General features: G+C 42.6%; 1 protein-coding gene across 1 annotated transcript; it reads left to right on the forward strand.

Moving 5' to 3' along the window:
- The first annotated feature begins 1,174 nt into the window (after positions 1 to 1,174).
- LOC133913607 (eukaryotic translation initiation factor 3 subunit E-like) lies at positions 1,175 to 6,601 on the forward strand. The gene is made up of 7 exons (XM_062356798.1): positions 1,175 to 1,623; positions 3,665 to 3,892; positions 3,985 to 4,106; positions 4,547 to 4,766; positions 5,359 to 5,501; positions 5,962 to 6,099; positions 6,245 to 6,601. Exons 1-7 carry the CDS (start codon positions 1,261 to 1,263, stop codon positions 6,348 to 6,350), a joined length of 1,320 nt encoding a protein of 439 aa, XP_062212782.1. The 5' UTR covers positions 1,175 to 1,260; the 3' UTR covers positions 6,351 to 6,601.
- Positions 6,602 to 12,319: the final 5,718 nt, after the last annotated feature.

Genomic DNA, 12,319 nt, shown 5'->3' on the forward strand with positions numbered 1-12,319 from the left:
CGTTTCCTAGCTGTTACAATATGCCTCAAAAATCCATATTTTCAATCTCTTTCCCTGTAGATTTAGACCTTCTAAAAGGCTTCAAAAAATCTACCAATTTTTATGTAAGTTCCATAATCCATAGCCAACCTATTTTAACTAGTTGCACTTAAAAATCCTGAACAAAATTCAAATTAAAATTAATTAAAACTGACTGTTTTTGCACCTTCCATGAATTTTTAGAGCTTTAAAAGGATTTCCAAAATTAGGAAAAATCATCAATATTCATCTTAATTAATGGATTAATTTCTAAAATTATCTCCATCTCTAAGCTATATAGTAAAATTTCAAGCTTCTTCACATGGCCTCACTTTTTCATGAATTTGATCAATTCCAATAAAATTCAAATGCATGTGTCAATTGCTAAAAAATGATCAGAGGTGATGCTCAGGCTTTCTATGTATGTCTATTGTTGTTATTGCAAAAAAAAAAAACAGCATATCAACAATTGGCAAAATAGTTAATTACCATCTTCTCTTTCAAGAAACTAAATCCAGAAAGCTAGCAAAACGATTTTCAAAGGTGACTCTGATTCACCAGAGAAATATTTTCAGAGAGAATTTGAAATCAAAACATTTATAAAAGAATCTGAATTCCTATCAAAAGCACCCTGAAGATCCTAGTTGAGGTGATGAAAGTACTGAACTTTTTTATCTTCCTTACCAGTTACCTAAGAATGCACTCTCTTTTTTCTTAAGGGGAAGGCAGGCCTAGAATGGCCAATACTTCCACACCCCTGCTCGCCCCGGTTTCCTATTTGCGGCAGCCGAGCACTGTGGCAGTAAGAGCAGCCAAAATATGTTTTGGTGGTTTTTAAATCTTACATGAACATGTGTTTTCAAATATGTGTTAAGCAAAAAGAAATCTTGTGTACTTGTGTTCAAATTTGCATTAAAGTTGATGAGTGCACATCTTGTTTATTCAATTTCTGGGATGTAAAGAAAATGATGGGCTTGAGCTGCAGAAAAAAAAAATCTTGTAGCAGCAAGAAGCTGTACGAAACCAAAAGAAAACAACTACAAATACAACGGAGGTACAAAAGACAGTATGATGACGCACGAATCTTAAAGTATGGAGGACGGCTCGGATACCAGGGGCAGACACCGCCGGGAGCACGAATCTTAAAACTCCCTTTGCTCCAGTCCTCTTCTCCCTCCCCGCGCCGCCACCCTCGAACCCTCAGAAACCCTAACCCTAGGCAGCCACACGGGGAGAGCGGACATGGGGGAGCACGACTTGACGGCGCTCATGGCGGCGCAGCTGGACCGCCACCTGGTGTTCCCGCTGCTGGAGTTCCTGCAGGAGCGACAGCTCTACAAGGACGAGGAGATCCTGGAGGCCAAGATACGCCTCCTCAACGGCACCAACATGGTCGACTATGCCATGGACATCCACAAGTCGCTCCACGGTACCGAGGACGTCCCCGCCGACATGGTCTCGCGCCGCGCCGAGGTCGTCGCCAGGCTCAGGTCGCTCGAGGAGGCCGCCGCCCCGCTCGTCTCCTTCCTCCAGAACCCGCAGCTCGTGCAGGAGCTCAGGCCCGACAAGCAGTACAACATCCACATGCTCCAGGAGCGCTTCCAGGTCCGAATCTTCTTCTGCCCAACCTATTGGAGCTATGCGATTTGTGGGATTGGTGGTACAATTCAATGTTCTTGGTGTCCCAAGATGTGGTTGTGAGTCTGTTCGCCATTAGCAAGATTATGAAATTGTTTGACAGTAAAGATCTTCGGGACCATGTGATCTTAGCTGTAGATGCATATACTATGGATTTTGGTTTTAGTTATGAGTGTACGCTCGTTCCTTTGCTATGCTGCCTTGTTTTAGTTGGGTGTGGGCTGGTGTTTTCAGTTTGCGTGTTGCAGCACCTGGATAGTGAGATTTATTTAATTTGGTAGCATGCATAATTCAAAATGTGAGGTATCACCACGTAGGCGCCCTAAATGTGGACATGTGTAATGCTTACTAGTCTCATAGGAGTTTCCTTATTTTTTATTTACTTTGTTTAGAGATCGCAGGAATCAATCTTTTTGTGGATCTTCTGGTTAGAGTGATTGCCAACTGAGTTTGTGTTTGATGATGTACGTTTCACCTCGCAGCTCTGTAGTGAGCAACAAGTCAGAACTTCTCCCTTGTTCACTTTATTTGTTTGGGAGTATTGTGCATGTATTAACAATTCATGAACAGGGGTGGCAATGGGTCGGGTCGGGGCCGGGTGGATCAAGAACGCACCCGATCCGAAACACGAAACCCGACCTGGCCCCGAAAATCCAACTGGGTGCAAATCCACCCCCACCCCTAGCCTTGGCGGGGACCCGAAACCCGAGCTCGCCGCCTCCTCGCCGAGATTCTAAGAACTCGAGCTCGCAGCTCCACCTTGCGGCAATCTGCGGCAGAATCGAGAACGGTGGTGGCGCCGCGGCGGCCATCGCATCTCCAGCTCCAGATGCTCATCTCGCCTTCGCGCAAATAATTCTGACACATGAAAAACGTAAAGCCACTCTCCTTGCACTCCTCCCCTCTCGGCCCTAAAAAAACTCGGCCACTACGCTATCTTGCTAACGCCCACCACCACTAGCATCACCATGGCCACTGCACCCCCCTTCCTCCCTCGTCCTGGCCTCCTCCCCCATCTCCATCGCGCCACGAACCCACTCTACCCCCCCCCCCCTGTGTCCTGCCAGCTTCCCTCATGAACACCGAAGAATCCACACCCTTCCACCTGGGGTCGGAGACCGGGAAGAGCTGCCTGATGTCCGGCAAACCTAGTGTGCTGAGAGCGCGAGAATCGCATCCACCACGCAGTGCAGCATCACGCCCCCTGCGCACAAGGCAAGTCCCCAAATCGAGTCGCTTCTCCGCCAGATCGAGCTGATGCGGAACCTGAACCAGAAGCCAACGAGACCAAGGCCGAGGCTGAGGCGGGAGCCGCCAAGGCCGAGGCTGAAGCTGATGCCGAGGAGACTGGCTCCGAGACCGACAGCAAGAATGAAGAGGAAGCCGCAGAGACCGACGACGAGAATGAAGATGTAGGGGCGGACTCCAAGCAGGGGAGGTCGGGAGGGCGATGCGCCGCAATGCGGCCATGCTACACGAGAGCCACCGCCTAGGGTTCGTGAGTCATGGCGTCATATAATTGACTGGGTTTGTGAGCAGAGACGGCATGCGGTGACGCGGACTAAAGGGTGAACGGATAAGCCTGTGTGGTAATGAGCCATCGGGGTAATTGGGCCTCAGATTTTGGGATATGTGGGGCACCTGTGGGTGCAAACTAGAACCCGAACCAATCTCGTGTCGGGCCCCCAAACCGATGGCCCGCGAGGCCATTTCTCCACCTGAACCCACCCCCACCTGGTCTGAAACCCACGGGGACCTAACCCACTGCCACCCTTATTCATGAAGCTTGGTGCATAATAACTAAACCTGCGAGGCCATTTCTCCACCTGAACCCACCCCCACCAGGTTTGAAACCCACGGGGACCTGACCCACTGCCACCCTTATTCATGAAGCTCGGTGCATAATAACTAAAACCAGAACTCAAAAGAAACGTTGTAAGGTGTGCACATTCAATTGTTTGTCATGTTATGTGCTAATCAACTAATTGAATTCTTGTTAATAATGCAGATTGGTCCTGATCAGATCGACGCTCTCTACCATTTTGCCAAATTTCAATTTGAGTGCGGGAACTACTCTGGGGCTGCTGACTACCTTTACCAATATCGTGCTTTGTGCACAAACAGTGACAGGAGCGTGAGTGCCCTGTGGGGAAAGTTGGCGGCAGAGATTCTAATGCAGAACTGGGACGTTGCATTGGAAGAGCTAAACCGCTTGAAGGAAATCATTGATTCAAAGGTTTTCCTCTCAATATTTAATATTGTGTTCTTTGTTGTTAGTTTAATTTACATTATATAACTATCTTTGTTTATTCTCTGATTTTTTGGCAGAATTTCTCATCACCTCTAAATCAGCTTCAGAATAGGATATGGCTGATGCATTGGAGTCTCTTTATCTTCTTCAACCATGAAAATGGTAGAAATGGGATAATTGATCTGTTCTTCCAGGACAGGTTTGTCTATTAAAAGCTCAAAACGACTTTGTTCTGTTGTCTTGTTGTTACGAGTAATAGCATTCTGGCGTAGTAGTTCTGGAACATGATTAGAAATATCACTGTAAAGTGATTTTAGTAGTGAGCAAGATATAGGTAAAGTCTTCCACATTTCTAAATTTCAGGGTAGAAGTTGACAAATCTTCTGAATTTTTTTTTAAAATCAGTTTTTGTTTATTTTTCTTATGAGAGAGTTGTCACTCTCAAATGTATCAGGTGGTACATGGAGGGCTAGAAATACATTGTTGTTCAAAAATATATTTTGAACAAATTGTTTTCGGAAATTTATTTTGCTTTCACAGTTCATTCCTTCCTACCGTGTTATCTAGTTAAAAAATGAAACTAATCTTTCTTTGATGTCAAGGTTATGTCAGCCAATTTTTCAATTCATTTTTTTCCAGGTATTTGAATGCTATTCAGACAAATGCACACCATCTTCTGAGATACCTAGCTACTGCAGTTGTTGTGAACAAAAGGAGAAGGAATATGCTTAGAGAGTTGATTAAAGTCATTCAGCAGGAGCAGCATTGCTACAAGGATCCCATAACTGAATTCTTGGAATGCTTGTATGTGAACTACGATTTTGATGGTGCACAAAAGAAACTCATGGAGTGTGAGCAGGTAAGCTTGAGGCTATTTTTTATCAATCTTCATGGCCATTCTTTTTGTTGCATTGAACTTCATGCGTATGTGCTTGTTGGAATGTTGAAAGGTCTGAATGACAATGTATTACCTATTCTTTTGTTGGCTAAACATCCTCTTGCAATATGAGTCCTCACCCGTTAATGCTTTATATGATGGCCAGCTAAACTATTTTTTTCTTCAACATGCCAAAGTTTATTTGTGACTTTTAGATGTATTGTATGTAGCACTAAGGTCTGTATGTCCAGCCTGTGTACACTTCTTGGTTGAATTTTGCCCACGGTTGGATTGTCACTGTGTTTTCTTTTTTCCTCTTCAGATAATAAAGTGCTGGTCTGTACTTATCCGCATCTTGCTTTGCTAAATTGTGGAGAAGCTCTTGTCTGTAGTTATCTGCATCTTGGTTTGCTAAATTGTGGACAATATGACATGTTGCCTCTATAAAAGATAACCTTATTCCCACATGTTATACAACCTGATGTCTTACCTTTCTTGTGCTCTAATGGTTGTGTTTCTAGGTTATACAACCTGATGTCTTACCTTTCTTGTGCTCTAATGGTTGTGTTTCTAGGTTATATTGAATGATCCTTTTCTGGGAAAGCGCATTCAAGAAGGAAATTTCATCACTGTTCCTCTGAGAGATGAGTTCCTTGAAAATGCTCGTCTGCTTATCTTCGAGACTTACTGCCGTATACATCGGTGCATTGATATTGGGTGGGTGGTTCTGGTCTTCTGCTCTCTTTTTAATGACTGAAGAAATTTCTGTTACAATGTTTAATTGGATGAATTGTAGTGCACTTATTAAATATGAATTATTTGTCACTCTGCCTGCTGCGCCTACTATTTAATTGGATTATTCTTTGGTATATGGCTAGATGATTTCAGACTCGTTTAACGTCAGCAAAACTGCAATTGTAATGTCCTAATGGATACTAATTAACATTGCATCCTTTTGAATGTCATTCAATTTTGAAAATTGAAACCACTAATAGGCTTATTGACCAAACCTGTTAGAAATAATTATTTAAGCACAGTATTCTCAGGTTCAAAACCAGTTATAACCTTTCAGTTTGAGAGCGTATTTTTTGTAGTTTTGCAAATCATTTTTTATGGACCGCATAGGAACTTGATTCTTAACAAATCTGAGATGTTCTTCTGTATTTTCAATGAACAGCATGCTTTCAGAGAAGTTGAACATGAGCTATGATGAGGCGGAATTGTGGATAATGAACTTGGTCAAGAGTTCAAAACTGGATGCCAGGATTGATTCAGTGTCAGGAACTCTTATCATGACCACAAATCATGTTAATGTGTAAGTTGCTCCAGCCATCCTCGCTGTACAAACGGTTCACTCTTGTTTTCCTTCACATGTAACTACAACAATGTTCCAATAATCAGCTAGAATAATAACCTGATTTCTCTATGTCACCATTTATGGGGGAAACGATCTTTTGCAGCCATGAGCAGATTATCGAAAGCCTGAAGAACCTTAATGCGCGGACTTACATGCTAGGAAAGAACATCGTGGAGCCAGCTCAAGCAGCACAACAGGCAGCCCGGTGAGTGAGATAAACAGTGTCGACAGTTTTGAGGCGCCAAGAATTACATACAGCAGAGACAGAGTTGTAAGCTTTTGGAGCTCCATTGTTTGGCAATGACTTGTTTGTCAGTACTTGAACTACCCAGGAGGTGGTTTGCAGTTTGCTACAGCCTATGCTGACATTTTTAATATTTTGTACTCGGAATTTTATTACTGGAGTAAATCCTCCTCTACTCAGTAATGTAATGTAATCATGCAGCCTGATTTTTATTTACTTCCGTTGCGTCTAAATTGCGACTGTATTATCTGTTCGGAACTGCCGGTAGTAGCATTGGTAAGAGCATGCCTCGATATCTGCGTGCCGATGCGGCTCCGGATCCTTTGCGAAGTTATCTGATTACGCGTACTCCTGTGCGGGCCTCGCGGTGTTTAGTAAGAGCAGCCCGGGGGCGTCCGGCAAGCGGCGGCCTTCCTCCAGTGGCACCGCCGGCGGCCGAGGACCTTCGCGCTCCCGCACCGGAGCGCGTCCCTGCCGGACCGTGCCGTGGCGCCCAGCACCTTCGGCAAGGCCAGCAGGTCAATCGTGTAACATCGCTCGAGTTTAACGCAGGGTGGCTTGCTTTTGAACCTTTGCTAAACATTAAACACAAACCGGCACGTTGGTTGGAGGGCCTCCAAATGACCAGAACACACGAGTGCTCTCGTGGGCTGGGAAACTACTAGATGCTGCTCAAACTTTATTACTACTACTAGTACTAGCTAAGCCTGTTGCTTTTTACAAGTCCACAATCTATTGGTGATTGACAGTGGTCAATTACTACTACTACTAAACTCCATTAGTAGTTACCGTGCCTTAAATTCTGCTCCACCTGCAGCTGCTCCAGCCTTCCGCCGATCGTCTAACGTGGTGCCAGAGTTGGATATAAGCAAAGCAGGCTCCAGATAATTAGGCCTCAAGAGTGGAGGGATTCGTATCCTCTGACTTCTTTTCCGAGAGATACTACAGTAGATCGTGAGTGTATAAACAATAAAATGCAGTTTATTACTGTAGCAGTATTGTATTGAGAAATGCGAACTTTAATTTACTGTAGCATCGAGAATCCAGAATGGAGTACTACTCATGCATCCTTTAGCCTCTCTTCGAAATGCAAGATTATAAAAAAAATATAAGAATAAAAAAAATACAGGATTCGAATTGTCTAAGTTCCTGCAATCCTACATAAATTTATAATATAGGAAAGTTTCCAATGAAGTCTTTAGATGCAACACAGGAATTTGGAGGAAGGAGTAGAGGCAAAGGAAGCTCTTGCTTATAATCCTTAAGAATTAGGCTATAGGAAAGCAATCCATAGAATTTTTTCCTTTCTTTCATGTGATCCAAATGGTCTTATAGAAAAAATTTCTTATAAACTAGAATCCTAAAAAATTATTTGGTAATCCTCCATTGCAAAAGGGATCTTAGCTTGTTAGACCATCTCTAAACATATTTTCTTTATTTTGTTCCTTTTCTGATTCTTTTCTCTGTTCATATTCCTTTTATTTTCTTTCATCTCTAACAGCTTTTGTACGAAGGAAATCGTGCAGAAAAAGGAGAGAAAATCCCGTCATAAAAAAAATAACTTTAAAAATCCAAATAAGAAAACCGTGAAATTTTTTTTATAAAAACGCTAAAAAAATAAAAATCTCTTTATGATAAGACTTTCGTTCTCGAAGGAAAACAGTTGGATATGGCTTTAGTGATGGGTAGTGATGGAAACCATCAGATGCACGTGGCCCGGATCTAGACGCTTCGGCTTCGGCACAAATTTCCACGGACCCAAGACTGGGACGGAACCAATCCGGGCCTGTCTTCGCCGTCTCTGGCGTGGCTCTGAATCACACTTGGAGCCTCGCACAAGAACCCGGCTCGTTGCCCCAAAGGTACCTAACGTGACAGGCCCAATTGTACGGCTGCATGTACAATTTTTAATATAATATAAATAAAAATAAATTTAGATAATTAATATCAATTAGGTTTCAACTAGCTCCGATAAGCCTCAACTAGATTTAGCTATCACTCGACTACAGCTCGACTAGCTCCAACGAGCTTCGACTAGATACTCGAACAGAATTTCAACTAGCTCCAAAGAGCCTCAACTTAGATCGAGCAGGATTTCGGCTAGGCATATAATACAGATTTTAATGTACATATCTGATGGTGACGTGAGATACAGAAGTTCTCGTGATGTCTATCAGTGTAATGGGTGAGGGTGTGCCCTATGAAGTGAGTCTCGTGCCGCCAGGTGTCAACCGACAATAGATATTGACAAGACCACGACCTTATTGCGCGACCAACCTCTGATCGCAAAGCAAAATCCTACGACCAGCAAGGATTGGTTGTGGTATAGAGTAAGTACACACATAACCAGTCAAGTCTTATTTAGTGCTTTCCATTTGGTGTTTTTCTTTCCTAGACACTCCCTTTCGACGAGCAAGATCATGGGCAGATGTGGTGTTGCAGTGACCCATCTCGTAGCATTTAATACTGCAAGATGGTTTGACGAGTGAGCGTGATAACATTCGGTGATGGTACATGAGATGCAGGACGACCAAAACAGGATTGGTGTGCCTACCCACCGTCATGATGAGCTATCAATAGATTGTAGCAAAAATAGTCATATTAGACTATATTTGTGATTTTGGTGATTAATAACAACATAGTCAATATGACTAATATATTTGTCAAAAATATATAATAGTATGCCTCATGGATACAATATATCAAGAAGCAATCGTAGTCGGGATAAAATTTAGTTGAATTGGATAAGTCTTAGAAAAAATATACTCACTGGATGGTCTGATGCTGGAAAAATTGTATGCACCGGAGCTTTGTATCCAGAGGTAACTTCACTTCATAGGATGATCTGGTGTCAAATGGGCAGAAGCTGCAGAGCATTGTTGACGAAGGAGAGAATACAAATGGCTTCACCGGATGGTCCGATGATCACCGGAGGATCACGTCGGACTAATTCTTATAGAGAAGAATCTAAACACAGAAGAACGAAGATCAACTTACCGGAAGGTCTGGTGTCTATATTGACACATCGGATGTTTCACACCTGAGTATTTCTTACAGAAGCGTTTCCAAAGTTGAAGATTGAAGAATACCTCGATACCAGTGTGTCCAGTGTTCATAGTGACTTTACATTGGTTCCAACGGCTAGTTTTTGAATATGTACTCACCGGATAATCCGGTGTTCGTAATATTGTCCTCACCGAATCACCCAGTGTTAACAACTTTTTTGAACCGTTGGGTTAACGTCTAGTGCGCAAATTTGAGGCTATAAATACCCCTCCACTCAGTTATTTGAATATGTGACATGTTGTTGGAGTCCAGAGAAAACTCATACACACTTGAGAAGATATCTAAACCACCAAAGTGCTTAAAGTGATCATCCAAGATAATTAAACATAAGATTAGAGAATAATTAATGCTTATAGGTCTAGAGAGAAAGTGTTGCTAGGTGCCAAGAGGTACGATGGCATCTTAGAGTCTTGGCAACTCACCGGTAAGCTTGTTAACCCTTTGACTTGGTGCGGAGCGACGGCAAGACACATGTACAGGGACATGGAAACCCTTGCCTTGGTGGCCCAAGCTCCAAAATAATCATGGTGGCAAGCGATCGGAAGAGAGGCTAGTGGTGAGGCTTTGCCTTGGTGGTTTAGCGGCTCATCCGGTTTGATGCCTTGCCTTGATGGCTTGGTGGCTCAATCGTGATGGGGTGCCGATCGGGAGTATATTCTTTTTGGAGCTCCAATATGGACTGTGAGTGACATTCATGGCATCGATATCACATGATAAAAATCTCTTATGTCGAGTTTGTTATCTCTAACTTATTTATGTTTCCGTATTTACATACTTGCAATCTACCTTTACGCCTTTGCCTTCGTAGAGTAATTTGATATGATTGGCTATAGGTTGTAAAACTCGTTTGAGCGGTAGAGAAGACGCACTATATAAATCTAGAGAACATTTAGATAGAAATTGAGATAGATTTGTCTTGTGAAGTTTGGAGCTGATTAGTTTTCTAAGTGTCATGTTCACCTCCCTCTTAGGACGTCACCGATCATAACAATTGATATCAAAGCTAGCGCTCTCACCGGCTCTAAAATTAGTTTTGGAGCCTCACACATTTGACAAGGGTTAGCCAATTCAAGTGGTATTTGAGCCTTAGTATTGTTGTGATCGGTTTACGCTTCACCGCGTAGAGAGTTGTGACATCCAGTATTAGGATGGAGACCCATAGTGCTCCACTTTTTTAGGGCACAAATTTTCCTCGTTGGAAAATTCTTATGTCTTATTATTTGCAAGCCAAGGGTCTAGATGTTTGGAGACCTACCGAGAAAAAAATAAGGCAACACATCACCAACAAGGGAGAAGCAATTAGATGTATTGGCAAAGGGTGTCCTTTTATTATCCTTAAATATTGATGCATTTAACCATGTGATAGAGATAATATATACACCGGATTGTCTAGTGTTCGGGATGATTTTGAGTGAGTTACAATGGCTAGTTTCTGAACATGTATTCACTGAATGATTCGGTGTTAGTACTACTATTTTTACCAGATCATTCAGTGTTAACAGTTTTTCTGAGCCTTTGGGTTAACGGCTAGTGCGTGAGTTTAAGGCTGTAAATACCCCTCCACTGAATCATTTGAATATATGGCATGCTACTAAAGTTCAGAGAAAGCTCATACACACTTGAGAAGACATCCAAGCCACCAAAATTCTTAAAGTGATTATCTAAGATAATTAAGCATGAGATTAGAGAGTGATTAATATTTATAGGCCTAGAGAGAAATTGTTGCTAGGTGCTGTAACCTAGAGAGTGGATCAATGAGTAATCCTGACTTGTACCAAGAGGTACGCTGATACCTAAGATTCTTGGTGACTCACCGGCAACCTTGTTGACCCTCCGACTTGGTATGGAGCGGTGGCAAGACACGTGTACGGGGATACGGAGACTCTTGCCTTGGTAGCTCAAGCTCTGAAGTGACCACAGTGGCAAGCAACCGAAAGAGATGCTAGTGGTCAGGCCTTGCCTTTGTAACTTGGAGGTTCTTCCAGCTTGAGGCCTTACCTTGTTGGCTTGGTGGCTCAAGAACCGTGACCGGGTACCGATCGGGAGCATATCATTTGTGGACCTCTAACATAGACTAAGAGTGACATTCATGCCATCGATACCATAGGATAAAAATTTCTTATACCGAGTTTGCTCTCTCTACCTTATTTACGTTTCCACATTTACATACTTACAATCTAATTTTATGTATTTGTCTTCTCAGAGTAGTTTATTAGGATTGGCTATAGGTTGCAGAGCTATTTTGAGCGGTAGAGTAGAAACACCAGATAAATCTAGATCACATTTAGATAGAAATTGAAATAGATTTATATTGTAAAGTTTTTGGAGCCAGTTAGTTTTCTAAGTGTCCAAATTCACCCCTCACTTAGGACGTCACAAATCTTCACAATAGATAGGCTTCGTCAAACGTAGGTCTGTCACTTGTTTTGGCATGGTCCGTTTGTATGAGTGTCTTTTTCTCTAGTATATAAAGGGATGAAGACATGGCTTGGAGGGGAGGAAAGGACATTCTGTAACAAGTTCACTCAGTTCATATGACAATACACATGATGCATGGCTATTATCCTATAGGATGTCTGAATTTAGATAAATCCTGGTGTTCTTGAGTTTAGTTTAATATACACCTACAGAAAACGTAGATCAACATGCTCATCGTCCGGTATAACCAGGATTCAATGTCAAGGATTACCCCTCGACAATACCGAAGCAATAAACAATGAAAAAGATGATGAAGCAGTCAAAGCAAAATCACGATGATGTAAAGGGAGCATATCGTGAGCAGTCGTGACGAGCGCTTTTTAAAAACCTTATTTGTGCTCTCTCGGTGCAGGATCTAAAGAGCGACGAGTTTCGAAGACTTGCTCTCCC

The sequence above is a fragment of the Phragmites australis genome, chromosome 3 (genome assembly GCF_958298935.1).
Source record: "Phragmites australis chromosome 3, lpPhrAust1.1, whole genome shotgun sequence".
In the NCBI taxonomy this organism is placed as follows: domain Eukaryota; kingdom Viridiplantae; phylum Streptophyta; class Magnoliopsida; order Poales; family Poaceae; genus Phragmites; species Phragmites australis.